Below are 19,851 nucleotides of genomic sequence, written 5' to 3'. Positions count from 1 at the left end.
AAGCTGGCGGGCGGCTCCCCTCCCCGGGGCGGGCTGCACCCTCCCCCTGCGGCTCTGGTGCTCCTGGCACGAGTCCGGCGATGGGCCCTGGTCCCTCCAGCCAGCGCGGCCCCAGGAGCCTCCCTGCGCCCGGCCCCGGGCGGGTCTCTCCCGGGGGGGCTGCCGGCTGCGCTGCCCCCGCCCTCACCGCCCCCTCCGGCCCGCAGCTCACCTACCTGCCCCAGCCCTGGGGGAGCTGCCGGGCCAGCGTGCCCGGGGAGCAGATCCTGCCGGGCTACGAGGGCTACAGCATCGCGGCCTGCCGCCTGCAGTGCGAGAAGGAGGCCGTGGTGAGCAGCTGCCAATGCCGCATGGTGCACATGCCAGGTGAGACCCCCCCACCCCGCCCCCCCGCTCTGTTCCAGGTGAGACCCCCCTGCCCCCGCCCTGTGCCAGGTGAGACCCCCCCACCCTGCCCCCCCGTCCTGTGCCAGGTGAGACCCCCCCACTCCGCCCTGTGCCAGGTGGGACCTCCCCACCCCGCCCTGTGCCAGGTGAGACCCCCCCTGCCCCTGTCCTGTGCCAGGTGAGACCCCACCACCCCGCCCCCTGCCCTGTGCCAGGTGAGACCCTCCCCACTCCGCCCTGTGCCAGGTGGGACCTCCCCACCCCGCCCTGTGCCAGGTGAGACCCCCCCCTGCCCCTGTCCGTCCTGTGCCAGGTGAGACCCCCACCACCCCGCCCCCCCGCCCTGTGCCAGGTGAGGCCCCCCCACCCGTCCCTGTCCTGTGCCAGGTGAGACCCTGTCATGGAGTCCCCGGGCGATGCTCTGGAACTGCTCCCCACGAAGCCAGGCAGGACTCTGGGGAAGTCTCCTCTCGGGAGCAGCCTGTCTGCAGGACACACAGCTCCCCCGGCTCCACCTTCCTGGGTCTGACCTCGGAGCATTCAGCCTCCTCTGCCCCTCCGTGCGCTTCCCACAGCGAGTCCGCCCAGGCGGGGTCCCGGGGAAAGCCAGAGGGTCCTGCCCCCCAACTCCGCAGTCAGACGGGACTCTCAGCAGCCGGGGAAACAGAAGGTTTATTAGACGACAGGAACATGGTCTAACACAGAGCTTGTAGGTACAGAGAACAGGACCCCTCAGCTGGGTCCGTTCTGGGGGGGCCGTGAGCCAGACAACCACGTCTGCCCTTCACTCCATGGTCTCCAGCCAGCCCCAAACTGAACTCCCTCCAGCCCCTCCTCCTCTGGGCTTTGTCCCTTTCCCCGGGCCAGGAGGTCACCGGATTCCTTTGTTCTCCAACCCTTTAGCTCTCACCTTGCAGGAGGAAGGGCCAGGCCATCAGTGGCCAGGAGACAGGGTGTCGGCCATTCTCTGTGTCCAGACCCCTGCACACACCTGCCCTCTAGGGCTCTGCAATGATCATACACCCTTACCCCACCCCCTAGATACTTAAGAACTGCCTAGGGGAAACTGAGCACCCCCACACTATTCAGAGGAAACGTTAAGAACAGTCCCACTTCGTCACACCCATCACTTAGATACTTGAGTAGCACATGGGGGAAAACTGAGGCACACACCATATTCAGAGAAGACATGAAGAACATTCCCACGTCGTCACAGCCCTGCTGCTGCCCCCGTAACTCTCGGACAAACTTGGAGCTTCGCTTGGGCCTGGAACCTGCCTCTTGGCCTGGCCACCCTCCTGCAGCTGCGCAATGAGTGTCAGGGACTCACGGGACTCACGCTCTCTCTCAGCTCCGTGCGGTCCCTGGGGGTCCACTCTCCACGGGGCTTCCCCCCAGGAGTGAGACCCCGCGGGGGCCTGACCCACTGACGGGCCTCCCAGAGCCTGTCCCCAGCTGGGGCATGACCCCCATCCTGCGGGTCCGTGACAGCCATGTCCCGTGGAAGGGAGCCTGTGGAGGGTGCTGGGGGAAGAGGGGTTTTTGCTCTGTCAGGAGGAGGAGCTGCAGGGCTGAGGGGGGGCATCCGAGGGACGGGGACCCCCAAGGCTGAGCAGGGCACCCCAGGGGGAGGGAGCACCATGGGATCAAGGGAGGCACCCTGGGGGGAGGGGATGCTGGGGGGCCAACGGATGCCCTGGGGGGCCCAGGAGGGTGCCCTGTCGGGAGGCAGCCTGGCACCCAAGGTTGCAGCGGCTCTGGGACAGGCCGGGGCTGGCAGGGATCCGCGGGCATCGCTAACCGGGTTCCTTCTCCAGGGAACGAGTCCATCTGCTCGCCCAACGTCTACATCGAATGCGCCGACCAGACGCTCGTAGGTGCCGCCTGGCATCGCGCCTCCCCCAGGGACCCCCAGGGTCAGCAGGGAACGCGGGCGCGCGGCGGGGGGCAGCTGGCACCACGGGGAGGGGGAGGGGCAGCAAGCATTGTGGGCGGGGGGGAGGGAGGGGCTGGCACCGTGGGTGGGGAGGGGCAGCTGGCAGTGCAGGAAGGGGGAGGGGCAGCTGGCACTGCAGAGAGGGGGAGGGGCAGCTGGCACCCAGGGCTCCGGGGAGGGGCAAGGAGGGGCGGGGGGGAGAACACCCCGCGCGTGGGCTGTGGGGCCCACCCTGCCCAGCGTGCTGGGGCTTTGGGGGCGCGGCCGGGCGGGGCGTGGGGCCCGATGCCCATGCCCTGCCGTGTGCGGGCAGACGCGGCGCTGGAGGACCCCCAGGAGCGCTGCAGCTGCCCCACGCCCTGCAACCTGACCGCTACGGCAAGGAGATCTCCATGGTGCGCATCCCCACAAGGGCTCGGCCGCTACCTCGCCCGCAAGTACCACCGCAACGAGACCTACATCCGGTGAGCGCCCCTGCCCACAGCGCCCCCTGCCCCACAGCGCCCCCTGCCCCTGCCCCACAGCACCCCCCTGCCCCACAGCACCCCCCTGCCCAGCCCCCCGCTACCTCGCCCGCAAGTACCACCGCAACGAGACCTACATCCGGTGAGCGCCCCCCTGCCCCCTGCCCCACAGCACCCCCTGCCCCACAGCGCCCCTGCCCCCTGCCCCACAGCACCCCCTGCCCCACAGCACCCCCTGCTCCACAGCACCCCCTGCCCCAGCCCCCCGCTACCTCGCCCGCAAGTACCACCGCAACGAGACCTACATCCGGTGAGTGCCCCCTGCCCCTGCCCACAGCGCCCCTGCCCCACAGCGCCCCCTGCCCCACAGCACCCCCTGCCCCAACAGCACCCCCTGCCCCACAGCGCCCCCTGCCCCAGCCCCCCGCTACCTCGCCCGCAAGTACCACCGCAACGAGACCTACATCCGGTGAGCGCCCCTGCCCCCTGCCCCACAGCGCCCCCTGCCCCACAGCGCCCCCTGCCCCTGCCCCACAGCACCCCCTGCCCACAGCGCCCCCTGCCCCTGCCCCCACAGCACCCCTGCCCCACAGCACCCCCCTGCCCCAGCCCCCGCTACCTCGCCCGCAAGTACCACCGCAACGAGACCTACATCCGGTGAGCGCCCCTGCCCCCTGCCCCACAGCGCCCCCTGCCCCACAGCGCCCCCTGCCCCCTGCCCCACAGCACCCCCCCTGCCCACAGCGCCCCCTGCCCCAGCCCCCGCTACCTCGCCCGCAAGTACCACCGCAACGAGACCTACATCCGGTGAGCGCCCCTGCCCCCTGCCCCACAGCGCCCCCTGCCCCACAGCGCCCCTGCCCCTGCCCACAGCACCCCCTGCCCCACAGCGCCCCCTGCCCAGCCCCCCGCTACCTCGCCCGCAAGTACCACCGCAACGAGACCTACATCCGGTGAGCGCCCCCTGCCCCCTGCCCCACAGCGCCCCTGCCCACAGCGCCCCCCGTCCCTGCCCCACAGCACCCCCCCTGCCCCAGCCCCCGCTACCTCGCCCGCAAGTACCACCGCAACGAGACCTACATCCGGTGAGCGCCCCTGCCCCTGCCCCACAGCGCCCCCTGCCCCACAGCGGCCCCCTGCCCCACAGCGCCCCCTGCCCCTGCCCCACAGCACCCCCCCTGCCCCAGCCCCCCGCTACCTCGCCCGCAAGTTACCACCGCAACGAGACCACATCCGGTGAGCGCCCCCCTGCCCCCTGCCCCACAGCGCCCCTGCCCCACAGCGCCCCTGCCCACAGCGCCCCCTGCCCCACAGCGCCCCCTGCCCCAGCCCCCCGCTACCTCGCCCGCAAGTACCACCGCAACGAGACCTACATCCGGTGAGCGCCCCTGCCCCCTGCCCCACAGCGCCCCCTGCCCCACTGCGCCCCCTGCCCCTGCCCACAGCACCCCCTGCCCCACAGCACCCCCTGCCCCAGCCCCCCGCTACCTCGCCCGCAAGTACCACCGCAACGAGACCTACATCCGGTGAGCGCCCCTGCCCCCTGCCCCACAGCGCCCCTGCCCCACAGCGCCCCCTGCCCCACAGCACCCCCCTGCCCCAGCCCCCCGCTACCTCGCCCGCAAGTACCACCGCAACGAGACCTACATCCGGTGAGCGCCCCTGCCCCCTGCCCCACAGCGCCCCCTGCCCCACAGCGCCCCCTGCCCCTGCCCCACAGCACCCCCTGCCCCACAGCACCCCCTGCCCCAGCCCCCGCTACCTCGCCCGCAAGTACCACCGCAACGAGACCTACATCCGGTGAGCGCCCCTGCCCCCTGCCCCACAGCGCCCCTGCCCCACAGCGCCCCTGCCCTGCCCCACAGCACCCCCTGCCCACAGCACCCCTGCCCCAGCCCCCGCTACCTCGCCCGCAAGTACCACCGCAACGAGACCTACATCCGGTGAGCGCCCCTGCCCCCTGCCCCACAGCGCCCCCTGCCCCACAGCGCCCCCTGCCCCTGCCCCACAGCACCCCCTGCCCCACAGCACCCCCTGCCCCAGCCCCCCGCTACCTCGCCCGCAAGTACCACCGCAACGAGACCTACATCCGGTGAGCGCCCCTGCCCCCTGCCCCACAGCGCCCCCTGTCCCTGCCCCACAGCACCCCCTGCCCCACAGCACCCCCCTGCCCCAGCCCCCCGCTACCTCGCCCGCAAGTACCACCGCAACGAGACCTACATCCGGTGAGCGCCCCCTGCCCCCTGCCCCCTGCCCCACAGCGCCCCCTGCCCCTGCCCCACAGCACCCCCTGCCCCACAGCACCCCCCTGCCCCAGCCCCCCGCTACCTCGCCCGCAAGTACCACCGCAACGAGACCTACATCCGGTGAGCGCCCCCTGCCCCCTGCCCCACAGCGCCCCCTGCCCCACAGCGCCCCCTGTCCCTGCCCCACAGCACCCCCTGCCCCACAGCACCCCCCTGCCCCAGCCCCCCGCTACCTCGCCCGCAAGTACCACCGCAACGAGACCTACATCCGGTGAGCGCCCCCTGCCCCCTGCCCCCTGCCCCACAGCGCCCCCTGCCCCTGCCCCACAGCACCCCCTGCCCCACAGCACCCCCCTGCCCCAGCCCCCCGCTACCTCGCCCGCAAGTACCACCGCAACGAGACCTACATCCGGTGAGCGCCCCCTGCCCCCTGCCCCACAGCGCCCCCTGCCCCACAGCGCCCCCTGCCCCTGCCCACAGCACCCCCTGCCCCACAGCACCCCCCTGCCCCAGTCCCCCGCTACCTCGCCCGCAAGTACCACCGCAACGAGACCTACATCCGGTGAGCGCCCCCTGCCCCACAGCGCCCCCTGCCCCCTGCCCCACTGCGCCCCCTGCCCCCTGCCCCACAGCACCCCCTGCCCCACAGCGCCCCCTGCCCCAGCCCCCGCTACCTCGCCCACAAGTACCACCGCAACGAGACCTACATCCGGTGAGCGCCCCTGCCCCCTGCCCCACAGCGCCCCCTGCCCCACAGCGCCCCCTGCCCCTGCCCCACAGCACCCCCTGCCCCACAGCACCCCCCTGCTCCAGCCCCCCGCTACCTCGCCCGCAAGTACCACCGCAACGAGACCTACATCCGGTGAGCGCCCCCTGCCCCCTGCCCCACAGCGCCCCCTGCCCCTGCCCCACAGCACCCCCTGCCCCACAGCACCCCCCTGCCCCAGCCCCCCGCTACCTCGCCCGCAAGTACCACCGCAACGAGACCTACATCCGGTGAACGCCCCCTGCCCCCTGCCCCACAGCACCCCCTGCCCCACAGCACCCCCTGCCCCAGCCCCCCGCTACCTCGCCCGCAAGTACCACCGCAACGAGACCTACATCCGGTGAGCGCCCCCTGCCCCCTGGCCCCTGCCCCACAGCACCCCCTGCCCCACAGCACCCCCTGCCCCAGCCCCCCGCTACCTCGCCCGCAAGTACCACCGCAACGAGACCTACATCCGGTGAGCGTCCCCTGCCCCCTGCCCCACAGCGCCCCCTGCCCCACAGCGCCCCCTGCCCCTGCCCCACAGCACCCCCTGCCCCACAGCGCCCCCTGCCCCAGCCCCCGCTACCTCGCCCGCAAGTACCACCGCAACGAGACCTACATCCGGTGAGCGCCCCCTACCCCCTGCCCCACAGCGCCCCCTGCCCCCTGCCCCACAGCGCCCCCTGCCCCACAGCGCCCCCTGCCCCAGCCCCCGCTACCTCGCCCGCAAGTACCACCGCAACGAGACCTACATCCGGTGAGCGCCCCCTGCCCCCTGCCCCACAGCGCCCCCTGCCCCACAGCGCCCCCTGCCCCTGCCCCACAGCACCCCCTGCCCCACAGCACCCCCCTGCCCCAGCCCCCCGCTACCTCGCCCGCAAGTACCACCGCAACGAGACCTACATCCGGTGAGCGTCCCCTGCCCCCTGCCCCACAGCACCCCCTGCCCCACAGCGCCCCCTGTCCCCTGCCCCACAGCGCCCCCTGTCCCCTACCCCACAGCGCCCCCTGACCCACACCGCCCCCCTGCCGCAGCCCCCCAGTTCCCACTGCCCCCAGTGCCCACTTGACCCTGCCCCCCAGTGCCCCTCCTGTCCCCACAGCACCCACTGTGCCCACGCCGAGCCCCCCCCAGCTGCGCCCGCAGCGACCCCCCCGGCTGTGCCCGCGCCGAGCCCCTGTTCCCGTTTGTCCCGCCCGCAGAGAGAACTTCCTGGTGCTGGACATTTTCTTCGAGGCGCTGAACTACGAGGCCATCGAGCAGAAGAAGGCCTACGAGCTGGCGGGGCTGCTGGGTGAGTCGCTGGAGCCCCCGCGCCCGGCCCCGGGCACCCCCCTGCTGCCCCGCCCCATCCCCCCTCCCCTCGCGCCCCCGTCCCGGGCACCCCCCATGCCCCCCGGCCCACCCGGGGTGCCCCCATCCCATCCCTCGCCCCCCCGTCCCCGAGCACCCCCCTGCTGCCCCGCCCCATCCCCCCTCCCCTCGTGCCCCCATCCCCGGGCACCCCCTGCGCCACCCTGCCCACCCGGGGTGCCCCCATCCCATCCCTCGCCCCCCCGTCCCCGAGCACCCCCCGCGCTGCCCCGCCCCATCCCCCCTCCCCCTGCGCCCCCGTCCCGGGCACCCCCCATGCCTCCCGGCCCACCCGGGGTGCCCCCATCCCATCCCTCGCCCCCCCGTCCCCGAGCACCCCCCTGCTGCCCCGCCCCATCCCCCCACCCCTCGCGCCCCCGTCCCGGGCACCCCCCATGCCCCCCGGCCCACCCGGGGTGCCCCCATCCCATCCCTCGCCCCCCCGTCCCCGAGCACCCCCCGCGCTGCCCCGCCCCATCCCCCCTCCCCCTGCGCCCCCGTCCCGGGCACCCCCCATGCCCCCCGGCCCACCCGGGGTGCCCCCATCCCATCCCTCGCCCCCCCGTCCCCGAGCACCCCCCGCGCTGCCCCGCCCCATCCCCCCACCCCCTGTGCCCCCATCCCCGGGCACCCCCTGCGCCACCCTGCCCATCCGGGGTGCCCCCATCCCATCCCTCGTGCCCCTGTCCCTGGGCACCCCCTGTGCCACCCCACCCCTTCCCCCCATCCCCAGCACCCCATCCCTGGGCACCCCCTACCCCGCCCCATCCCTCCACCCCCTGTGCCCCCATCCCCGGGCACCCCCTGCGCCACCCTGCCCCTTCCCCCCATCCCCAGCACCCCATCCCTCCACCCCCTGTGCCCCCATCCCCGGGCACCCCCTACGCCACCCTGCCCATCCGGGGTGCCCCCACCCCATCCCTCCACCCCCTGTGCCCCCATCCCCGGGCACCCCCTACGCCACCCTGCCCATCCGGGGTGCCCCCATCCCATCCCTCGCGCCCCTGTCCCTGGGCACCCCCTGTGCCACCCTGCCCATCCGGGGTGCCCCCATCCCATCCCTCGCACCCCCGTCCCTGGGCACCCCCTGTGCCACCCCACCCCTTCCCCCCATCCCCAGCACCCCATCCCTGGGCACCCCCTACCCCGCCCCATCCCTCCACCCCCTGCGCCCCCATCCCTGGGCACCCATGCCACCCTGCCCACCCAGGTTGCCCCCACCCCATCCTCCCACCCCTCGCACCCCTGTCCCTGGACACCCCCGCACCACCCCGCCCATCCCCCCACCCCCTGTGCCCCTGTCCCTGGGCACCCCCTGCGCCACCCTGCCCCATCCCCCCACCCCATGCGTCCCCATCCCCGGGCACCCCTGCGCCATCCCGCCCAGTCTGTGGTGCCCTCTCCCCATCCCCTCGCCCCTACCCCCGGCCGCCCCAGGACACAGCCCGAGGGAACCTCTCACCTCCCCCCGGGGCGGGCGCTGATGGGTCCCGTTCCCCTCACACGCCCGCAGCCCCCAGCCACAGCGGGTCCCCACGGCCGGTAACGGAGGGATGGGGGCGCTTGGCCCTGGGGTGCCCTGCGTGGGGCAGATGCCTGGCAGGGCCATGGGGCAGCATTCGACTGGCTGTAATAACCCCCCACCCCACTCCACTCCCACGCCCCCCCGTCCCATCCTCCCCCCCACTGCCCGCCAACACCCTCCCACTGCCCCCTCCTCCGGCCCCCTCCCACTCTCACTAGCCCCCCACAGCTCCCCCCTCCTCCCCCCCACTGCCCGCCAACACCCTCCCACTGCCCCCTCCTCCTGCCCCCTCCCACTCTCACAACCCCTCCCCACAGCTCCCCCCTCATCCCCCCACACTCCTCCCCAACACCCTCCCGCTGCCCCCTCCTCCTGCCCCCTCCCACTCTCAGTAGCCCCCCCCACGCCTCTCCCCTCCTCCCCCCGGCACCAGTGGCTCTGGGGAGTCAGTCAGGTGCCCGCCCTGGCAGTGCCCGTCCCCCCGGGTCCTGTCCCGGCCGCAGGGCTGAGCCGGGCTGGCTCTGGCAGCCCTTCCCCCCGTGCCCCCCAATCCCCCGTGACCAGCTCCCTCTCTGCTGCCAGGGGACATCGGGGGGCAGATGGGGCTGTTCATCGGCGCCAGCGTCCTGACCATCCTGGAGATCCTGGACTACGTCTATGAGGTGAGCACCAGCGCGGGCCTGGGTGCGGGGCCGCGGGAGGCACAGCAGAGCACCCATCTCTCGCCCCCCATTGCGGCTCGGGGCTGAGTGCCCGCCCTGGGCACTGGTGGGGCCGGACGGCTCCGCCCGGGGTGTCGGCTCCACACCGCCCCGTCATGGCGTCCCCGGGCCATGCTCTGGATCTGCTCCCCACGAAGCCAGGCAGGACTCTGGGGGAGTCTCCTCTCGGGGAGCAGCCTGTCTGCAGGACACACAGCTCACCCGGCTCCACCTTCCTGGGTCTGACCTCGGAGCATTCAGCATCCTCTGCCCCTCCGTGCGCTTCCCACAGCCAGTCCGCACAGGCGGGGTCCTGGGGGGGCCAGAGCGTCCTGCCCCCCAACTCCGCAGTCAGACGGGACTCTCAGCCAGCCAGTAAAACAGAAGGTTTATTAGACGACAGGGACATGGTCTAACACAGAGCTTGCAGGTGCAGAGAACAGGACCCCTCAGCTGGGTCCGTTCTGGGGGGCCATGAGCCAGACAACCATGTCTGCCCTTCACTCCTCGTCCCCAGCCAGCCCCCAACTGACTCCCCCTCTCTCCACTCCCCCCTCCTCTGGGCTTTGTCCCTTTCCCGGGCCAGGAGGTCACCAGATTCCTTTGTTCTCCATCCCTTTAGCTCTCACCTTGCAGGGGGGAAGGGCCCAGGCCATCAGTGGCCAGGAAACAGGGTGTCGGCCATTCTCTGTGTCCAGACCCCTGCACACACCTGCCCTCTAGGGCTCTGCAATGATCATACACCCTTACCCCACCCCCTAGATACTTAAGAACTACCTAGGGGAAACTGAGGCACCCACACACTATTCAGAGGAAACATTAAGAACAGTCCCGCTTCGTCACAGCCCCCTGCAAGCCCCTAGTGTTCTTTGAGCTGGGGTGGGGGGACTGATCTCCCCATGGCTCATATCCCCCCTGCTCCATGACGCCCGGCAAAGGAGCAGGTGGCCGGAGGGCGGGGGAGCGCCGAGATGGACAAAGGAGGGCCTAACCCGCCACCCTGATGGAGTATGTGTGAATGTGTGTGTCTGGTCTTGTGTACACATGTGTCTGGGCATGTCTGTACACGCGTGTCTGGGCTGTACACGTGTCTGGGCATGTGTACGGGTGGTCTGTACATGTGTGTCTGGGCTGTACTCGTGTGTCTGGGTGGTCTGTACACGTGTCTCTGGGCGTCTCTGTACACGTGTCTCTGGGCGTGTCTCTACACGTGTGTCTGGGCAGCCTGTACACATGTGCGCTGAGCAGCCCCCCCCCACGCTCTCGCCCGCCCAGGTGATCCGGGACAAGGTGAGCCGGGCTCTGGGCCGCTCCAAGCCGCCCCTGAGGAAGCCAGCGGGCAGCATCGCCACGCTGGGGCTGGAGGAGCACAACGATCAGGTACGTGGCCCCCGGGCGTGGTGAACGGGCCCAGCCAGCGACACCGGGCGGGAGGAGGGTGGGTGAGGCGGGGGGGGCTTTTTGGGTGGGAGGAAAGGGGCCTGGACAGTGAGGCGCCCGGGGCAGGGTGGGGGGAGTCTAAGCACAAAGGGGGGGATTTTGTAAGTGCGGCACTGACGGTTCTCACCCCTTGTCCCCGCGCCGCGGGGCTGAGATCAACGCTGCTGGGTCCCTGCACGGAGGCGGCTCCCTGCCAGGCTGGGCACAGCCCCAGACCCACCATCAGGCTGGGCACCCCCCGCTCCCCAGCCCCCCGGGGCCCCGTCGGGCTGGGCATGGCAGGTCGTTCAGCACGTCCCGCTCCCCAGACACGCTGGGTTTTACGCCGTCTCAGACCATGGGGATTTCAGGCTGGAAAGCCCCAGCTAGTCCTGCCCCCGCGCTGGGCCGAGACCAAGTAACCCCAGTCTGTCCCCGCCAGGGCCTTGGCCCACCCGTTCCTAAGACCCTCCCGGGTCGGGGGCTCCACCGGCTGCCCTTTGCTGCGGCCCGTTGCCCCGGCTGTCTGGGCAGGTGCCCGCTAGTGCTGGCCGAGGTCTCTGCTTGTTACAAGGGGGCCCTGCGGCCCTGAGACTGGCCCACGGCGTCAGCCCCCGCCTCTGTATTTGGGGTGCATTAGCGGAGCTAGGCTGGAGCCCAGGCCCCGGGGCTGTGCCATGGGCGCGGAGTGACCCACTGTGCAATGATGCTGGTAATCGCTCGCCCAGTGTCACAAACTCGGCCGCTGTGGCCGTCAGCACCGGCTGGATTTAGTTTAATTTCCTCCTAGTGCAAAAATCAAAGTCATTAAAACTCCTTGGAAAGGCTCATTGCTCGCGTCTGTGCGACCAGCAGCAGGGACCAGGGACCCCTCCCAGGCCCCAGGGAAACCAGCCCAGGGGCCGGCTGCCTGCCCGGGGGCCTGGGGCTCTGCTGGCTGCAGGGGCTGGTGGCCGTAGCTGGCGATCGACTCGTCCGGCGCCCCCCAGCCCGAGCGACAGGCGGGTCTGGGGCTGACAGTGCTCTCGCTCTGGGGTCAGTCAGGGGTAGCTCTGTGCGCGGCCGTGGTGTGACGCCAGGTCCCAGAGAGTGGGGGAGACCAGAACCCAGCCCCTAGTGAGCGGCACGTGCCGGGCCCGGTGCTGACTGTCCCTGGGGGATGCCCGTGGCTGCCCCGTCACCGCAGGAGCACGGTGGCCAGGCCGCGCTGCCCCCTGCTGGGCAGGTAGGGCCGGTGTCCGGCAGGTGCCCTTGTCATGCCCGCATCGTGATCCCGCTGCGATTGCTCTGGGACAGGCGGAGATGGAGGGGGCTGGGGGGAGGGCTCCCGGCCCTGGGGGCTGGGGGGAGGGCTCCCGGCCCTGGGTGCAAATGGCTGAGACAAACAACCCAGCGGAGTCGCTCTGTATGGGGCTGGTGTGTCCAGTGCCCCGGTGCCCGGCTGCAGCCAGGGACCCTGGGGGGTCGTTTAATCTCCAGCTGGTGGAGTGAGGGGGGAGCCAGGCCCAGGCTAAAGGCGAGGGGTGTTTGTCCCCTGCATGGATGGGGCCTGGCTCATTGATGGGGCCTGGTTGGACCCTGCCCTGGGCTGTAACCACGTCCCCACACGCACGTGGCCGGTGCGGCGAAGGCAGGGCCGGAGACAGCCCCTGGGGCCTGTACCGCGGCTGGATGGCACCGGGCTCCTCGCCCTGCCCTGGGCTGTAACCACGTCCCCACACGCACGTGGCCGGTGCGGCGAAGGCAGGGCCGGAGACAGCCCCTGGGGCCTGTACCGCGGCTGGATGGCACCGGGCTCCTCGCCCTGCCCTGGGCTGTAACCACGTCCCCACACGCACGTGGCCGGTGCGGCGAAGGCAGGGCCGGAGACAGCCCCTGGGGCCTGTACCGCGGCTGGATGGCACCGGGCTCCTCGCCCTGCCCTGGGCTGTAACCACGTCCCCACACGCACGTGGCCGGTGCGGCGAAGGCAGGGCCGGAGACAGCCCCTGGGGCCTGTACCGCGGCTGGATGGCACCGGGCTCCTCGCCCTGCCCTGGGCTGTAACCACGTCCCCACACGCACGTGGCCGGTGCGGCGAAGGCAGGGCCGGAGACAGCCCCTGGGGCCTGTACCGCAGCTGGATGGCACCGGGCTCCTCGCCCTGCCCTGGGCTCTCAGGGACGGGCAGGGCCTCGCCAGCAGGAGGTGCAGAAACACCTGGGGGAGGGTGTCGGCTGGGGGAGGGGGAACATACGGCCCAGCAGAGCCGGCCCACGGGCCTCGCAGGCCGGGAGGGGTCTCGCGGGGCGGGGCACCAGGCCTAGCTCCCTGGGGGGCAGGGGGACCCCGGCTGCGGTGCTGACAGTGCCTTCCCCTGCAGAGCCCCTGCGGGACGCTGGGCCGACACGCCGAGGGCACCTACAGCACCAGCATCCTGCCCAACCACCGCCACCGCGACGCCCACCAGGGCGTCTTCGAGGACTTCGCCTGCTAGGCCGGGCTCAGCACTGCGGGCGCGAAGGGCCCCCCAGCCCCACGGGCTGCACGGAGAACGGCACCAGCGCCTGGCACGGTGGGCACCGGGCCCATCCCCTCCCCAGCCGGCCCCCCGCCCCAGCCCGTCAGCCACACCTGGCGCCTCCCGGAGAGGCCGTAGATGCTTTGGACCCTCACCCCTGCCCGCTCCCCTCCCGCCCGGCCCCAGGACCGGCCCAGCACGGCAGCCCCACGCCCAGCCAGCGCCGGGGTTGGCCCAGCACGAAGCACCCAGCGCAGAACAGAGCCGCGCAGCCCTGCCCCAGGGAGCAGCCGGCCTGGACAGACGTGGCACCGGCCGGAAAACAGCCCGGCCCGAGGATCGGGCCCAGCACGGGGACCGGGGGACGTGCAGGGGGGGCAGGGACCATGTGTAAATGCTGCATTTGGCTGTGGAGGTGAAACCCCGCCCCCAGTGTGGATGAACACCTCCCCCACACACACCCCGGGGTGGGGGGCTGCAGCCCACTAGCTCCCACCCACGGGGAAGGGGCCTCGCTCAGAACAGCCTTGGGCCGCCCTAGAGCCTCCCGCCCAGCAAGCGCCCCCTGTGGCTGCACCAGCTGGCTGCATGACCCCCCCCATGCCAACTACCCCCACGCATGCCCCGTCCTGCACCCCCATCCCAGTGCACCCCCCCGAGCTCCCCACACCCCCACCCCAATGCAGCCCAGTCCACGCACAGACCCACTTCTGTCCCCCCCCAGCATTGCTGCCCCCCCATCTCTATTCCTTCCTGTGCCCCACGTAGCCCTCCCCCCCCCCCGGGGATCGGTGCGTCCCGCCGAGCCCCTCTACACCTGCCCCCTACCACTGCTGCCCGTAACACATGTCTCCTGGGCCTGTGGCCACCACGGGCCGCCTGGCTCCTGCCGTGCCCACCGGGGTGCGGGGGAGTCACGGGCCGGTCCCCGTCAGAGGCTCTGACGCTGTCTGGGAAGGGGGCCCAAAACACCTTGAGCCCTGGGAGGGGGCAAGCTGGGTCTCGGGCCCTGGTCCAGTGCCCATAGTGGGGGGGTGGGCAGGGCACAGCCTGATCTACTTCCCCTTTTCCCTTCCCTGGGCACTGCCACCGACTGTGGGCACAGCCCCCCCAGAGCTCCCCACAGCCCCTCCCGGCCCATCTCCCCCCCCATCCCTGGGTGCTGAGCGCCCGCTGTCCCCCCCCGACTGTGTGTTTGTGCCCCGAGCCCTGCGCCCCTCGCAGCCCATCCCCCTGCACCCCATCCCTGGGTGTTTGTGCCCTGAGCCCTGCACCCCTCACAGCCCATCTCCCCCCACCCCATCCCTGTGTGTTTGTGCCCCGAGCCCTGCACCCCTCACAGCCCATCCCCCCACACCCCATCCCTGGGTGTTTGTGGCCCAAGACCTGGGCCCTGCCCCGAGCCCTGCACCCCTTCCAGCCCATCCCCCCCACCCCATTCCTGGGTGTTTGTTCCCTGAGCCCTGCGCCCTGCCCTGAGCCCTGCGCCCCTTCCAGCCCATCCGCCCCCCACCCCATCCCTGGGTGTCTGTGCCCCGAGCCCTGCGCCCCTCGCAGCCCATTCCCCCCCCCATCCCTGGGTGTTTGTGCCCCGAGCCCTGCGCCCTGCCCCGAGCCCTGCGCCCCTCCCAGCCCCACCAGCCCACCCCCCCACCCCATCCCTGGGTGTTTGTGCCCCGAGCCCTGCCCCGCTTGCCCCTCCCAGTGCTCAGGTCTCCGCACTGCCTGTGTCATCCGACAAAACCCCCACCCCAGAGCTCCCACTGCCCTGCGCCAACTGGGCCCTGGGGTGCTGCTGGGTGGGTGGGGTGAGGCAGGGCACAGCCCCTCGGGAGCACCAGGTGTGTGTGAGGGGCAGAGCCCAGCCCCGAGGGGTCACCGCGGCAGCAGGGTCCTGGCCCGGGGTGCAGCACCTTGCACTGTAGTTACAGACTCTGCTCCCGGGGTAACAGGCCGGCACCAGGACGTGGCTGCAGGGGAGGGGGGCGGGGGTGTCACCGTGTGAGCATTGGGCAAGGGAGGGACACCCCCTTCCTACCCCTGCAGGGGCTCTTAGCCCTCCAGCCCCTTCGCTTTCAGCCCCAGGCCCAGCCGTTGGGCTTGGTGCCCTGTGCTCCCTTCCCCACCCCCAGCTGCAGGGAGTGGGGAGGGGAGGGGTGTGGTGGGGGAAGGGTCCCCCCTTGAGTAGACGCCTCCTCCCCCCCGCGCCCCCGTGGCTCAGAGCAGCCCACAGGCTGGGCACAGACTGAGCTCCTGGGAGCATCCCGACAACCTCAGGCCGCCGTCCCGGCATATCCACGGCCACGCGCTCCCTGCGGGGCTGGACAGACAGACACACAGGGCCACGCGCTCCCTGCAGGGCTGGACAGACAGACAGACAGGGCCAGGCACTCCCTGGGGGGCTCACAGACAGACAAGGGGCCATGTGGTCCCGGGGGCCTGGACAGACAGACACACACGGCCACACGCTCCCTGGGGGGCTGGACAGACAGACAAGGAGCCACATGCTCCCTGGAGGGCTGGATAGACAGACACATGGCCATGTGCTCCCTGGAGGGCTGGACAGACAGACAAGGAGCCACGTCCTCCCTGGGGGGCTGGATAGACAGACACACACGGCCACGCGCTCCCTGGGGGGCTGGACAGACGGACAAGGAGCCACATGCTCCCTGGAGGGCTGGATAGACAGACACATGGCCACGTGCTCCCTGGGGGGCTGGACAGACGGACAAGGAGCCACATGCTCCCTGGAGGGCTGGATAGACAGACACATGGCCATGTGCTCCCTGGGGGGCTGGACAGACGGACAAGGAGCCACATGCTCCCTGGAGGGCTGGATAGACAGACACATGGCCATGTGCTCCCTGGGGGGCTGGACAGACGGACAAGGAGCCACATGCTCCCTGGAGGGCTGGATAGACAGACACATGGCCATGTGCTCCCTGGGGGGCTGGACAGACGGACAAGGAGCCACATGCTCCCTGGAGGGCTGGATAGACAGACACATGGCCATGTGCTCCCTGGAGGGCTGGATAGACAGACACATGGCCATGTGCTCCCTGGAGGGCTGGACAGACGGACAAGGAGCCACATGCTCCCTGGAGGGCTGGATAGACAGACACATGGCCATGTGCTCCCTGGGGGGCTGGACAGACGGACAAGGAGCCACATGCTCCCTGGAGGGCTGGATAGACAGACACATGGCCACGTGCTCCCTGGAGGGCTGGATAGACAGACACATGGCCACGTGCTCCCTGGGGGGCTGGACAGACGGACAAGGAGCCACATGCTCCCTGGAGGGCTGGATAGACAGACACATGGCCATGTGCTCCCTGGAGGGCTGGATAGACAGACACATGGCCATGTGCTCCCTGGGGGGCTGGACAGACAGACACAGGGCGACAGGCGCCCCGGGATGCACACACAGAGCTCTGTGCACCCGGCTGTGTGCAGGGCCATGCTGACAGACCTGCATGAGGCCTGGATTCGTGGGCCCACGGTGCCATGAACCCACGCATGGCGCAGTCCCGGGGCTCGGGGAATGTGCCCCGGGGCACCCCTGGGAACAGCCTCACAGGAGCGCCCACAAAGGGGTGCGCACTCAGACACAGCCACGCGCCCACGTGGGCACCTGGCCGGCCCACGCCCCAGGGCCCTGCAGCCACAGGCTGCCCGTGCTGTGCGCCTGGCTGCCCCCAGGGCTCACACATTTGGCTGTGTCGGAGCTGAGCTGCCAGCACAGGCCTGGCAAGGGGGTGTCTGGATACAGGGGGAAAGACCCCCCGCGTGGGAACAACAGGCCTGCAAGCGGGGCAGGAGGCTGAGCACCCGGGAGCATCCCAACGCCCCCATGCCACAGCCCCGGTCTGTGCACAGCCACATGTCCCCCACCACACACACAGCCACGCGGTCCCTGGGGATGGACAGACAGACGCACACGGCCGCTGTTGAATCAACCAGGCAAGGTACTAACAAGCTTCAACAGCACTTTGTTTTCAAAGTGGAAACCCCTTTCCCAAGCCGCTGCTGCACCCTCTGTAGCTCTCTCCCAGCCTCTCAACTCCTCCCCGCTCCTTCCTGTTTCCTGTCCTTTCACACTCCCAACGGCCAGTGCGCCCAATTCTAATCATTACAAGCAGCATCTAAACACCACATTCCCTCCTCTCTTAAGAAACTCTCCCAATTACAATAAACATTATTGTTCTAACCACAGGAACAAATATGATGCAAGACACTATACTGTTGGCAGAAATATTACACTGAAAACACTGTAGATACCACATAGTCCAGACAGGTGGTCGTCTGGGTCTGACAGGCTGTCTCTCAAGCCCCGGTTCCAGGGCAATGTCTTGTTCTGTGGATACGACGGTGAAGTCATCCAATGCAGACTGGGTGTTGGCATAAGCTCCTCTTGGTGCAAAGGCAGATGCAAGATAAGAAGCATTCCATACCCGCCCATCAGAAAGTCGATAGGTGTAAGGTCCCTTCTTCTCTATGATTTTAAGAGGAGCTGTGAATTTATAGTCCCCTTTATGTAAAATTCCGGGTTTTCGTATTCTAACAAAGGAACCACACTCAACCTTTGGTTCCTTAGCACCCCCTGCTTGTCTGTGAAAGCCTTAGACTTTGCTTGGTTCTGTTCAACTGTTTTTCTCACATCATCCTCGGTTGGGACATCAGGTCGTGCCTTTAACAATCCAGCAATGTTCAGTTTAGTATTCGTCTGTTTCCCATGCAGTAACTCTGCGGGCGATCTTTGCGTTGTGGCATGTTGTGTAGCCCGGTATGCTTGCAAAACATCAGTAGTGAAGGGAATCCACAATCGCCCTTCCAGTTTAGCCGTTTGCAAACTCTCTTTCAAACTTCTGTTAAACCGTTCGATTTCCCCATTGGCTTGCGGGTAGTATAGGGATGATCTTCTGTGTAAAATGTTCCTCTCTGCTAGAAAAGTTTCAAGCTCCAGGGAAATAAATTGACTACCATTATCTGAAACCAGTTTTTGGGGTTACCTTCCCTGCCAAAAACTGAAGAGAGGAACTTAATTACTGTAGCAGAAGAGATTTGCGATGTAAACACTACCTCCGGCCATTTACTGAAACAGTCTATTAAAGTGATGGCATAATAACAGTCACTTGGAGCAGTATCAAAGGGTCCTACAATGTCAATCACCACTTTTTCCCATGCAGCTTCAGGAAGAGGAACAGGCTGTAATGGAGGGGTACATGTCACTGCTGTCTTATCATGCATTTGGCAGTGACACAGGATTTTATGAGTGCTTCAGTTTGAGAGTCCATCCCTGGCCACCAATACAGATCCCATAGTCGGTGTTTGGTTCGGACAATTCCTTGATGAGTATCGTGTGCCAGGTGTATGAGTTTTGACTGTAATTCTTCTGGCCCAAGGAGCCGGTGTGTACCTCGTCGCACACAGCCATCAAAGAAAGTTTATCTGGAACTCTAAAATAAGGCAGCAAAACTGGGTCAAGGTTTTTAGGTGACCGGGCCATCTCTTTGTCAGAAATTCCCCGTAGTTTTTGTTGAATTGGACAAGCTGAACAAGCAGCTTGAAATTGTTCTCTTGTAACTGCAGCGAGAGTGCTTGTAATAAGTGCAACCACGACATCCTCATCCTCTGGTGGACCCTCTGGTGAAGGCAAAGGCAGGCAAGAAAGGCAATCAATGACCACGTTTTGGTTCCAGGCTTATATTCCCATTCATAATTGAAAGAGAGTAGTCTTGCAGACCGTTGAGCAATACGGTATCCTGCTCTTCCCAGTCCTTTTGTGGTGAGCAACGTCGTCCAAGGGCTGCGGTCTGTGCGCAACTTGAACATGCGGCCCCACGGGTAAGTTCTCCATTTTTCAGTAGCCCAGACACAAGCAAGTGCTTCTTTTTCAACTGTAGAATATTTCCTCCCAGCATTACTTAGTGTCCTTGAAGCAAACGCAACCGTCCTCTCTGTGTTGTCCTCACGCAGTTGTGTGCGAACAGCCCCAAGTCCATAATCAGAAGCATCAGACAATTGTGGGCAATGCAGGATGGACTATGTACAATCAAGTCTTTCACCATTTCGAAACTAGCTTGAGCCTCCATTGTCCACGCTAAGGTTGAACTTCTCCTTAGTAATTCCTGTAATGGTTCAATGACAGAAGCATAATTGGGAATGAATTTTGCACACCAGGAGGTAAAACCCAAGAGGGAAAGTAAGGTTTGCAAATCTCTTGGAGGAGGAGCATTTGAAATTGTCAGGATATGATCTGGATCAGGTTTTCGTCCAGTCTGTGAAATTGTATGCCCCAGAAAGGAGAGTTCAGTTTGTCTAAATTTGCATTTGGACCGACTGAGCTGGAGGCCTGCTGTGCTGATGCAGTTTAGTACAAACGGCAGGTTATTGTCATGCTCCTCAGAAGTATTTCCAAACACGATAACATCATCCAGATATCACTGAACTCCATGTTGATTCTTCAGAATCAATGACAGCATTTTTTGGAAGGCACTTGAACGAGACCGTATGAAACACGTTTAAAATGAAATAGTCCCTCGTGTAATAAATGCTGTGAGGTCTCTGCTAT

General features: G+C 67.9%; 1 protein-coding gene across 1 annotated transcript in view; it reads left to right on the top strand.

Moving 5' to 3' along the window:
• The window catches only part of ASIC4 (acid sensing ion channel subunit family member 4), a 74,021-nt gene extending 60,765 nt beyond the window's left edge, over nucleotides 1-13,256 (top strand). Inside the window, 9 exon segments of the mRNA XM_077829983.1 lie at nucleotides 207-366; nucleotides 2,205-2,260; nucleotides 2,651-2,690; nucleotides 2,693-2,741; nucleotides 3,397-3,444; nucleotides 6,985-7,076; nucleotides 9,243-9,322; nucleotides 10,637-10,741; nucleotides 13,143-13,256. Coding sequence (XP_077686109.1) covers nucleotides 207-366; nucleotides 2,205-2,260; nucleotides 2,651-2,690; nucleotides 2,693-2,741; nucleotides 3,397-3,444; nucleotides 6,985-7,076; nucleotides 9,243-9,322; nucleotides 10,637-10,741; nucleotides 13,143-13,256 — 744 coding nt within the window.
• Nucleotides 13,257-19,851: the final 6,595 nt, after the last annotated feature.

This window comes from Eretmochelys imbricata, chromosome 11 (genome assembly GCF_965152235.1).
Source record: "Eretmochelys imbricata isolate rEreImb1 chromosome 11, rEreImb1.hap1, whole genome shotgun sequence".
NCBI classification, from domain to species: Eukaryota; Metazoa; Chordata; order Testudines; family Cheloniidae; genus Eretmochelys; species Eretmochelys imbricata.
The sequence above is the reverse complement of the archived record's forward strand: the minus strand, read 5'-3'. Positions and strand labels throughout refer to the sequence as shown.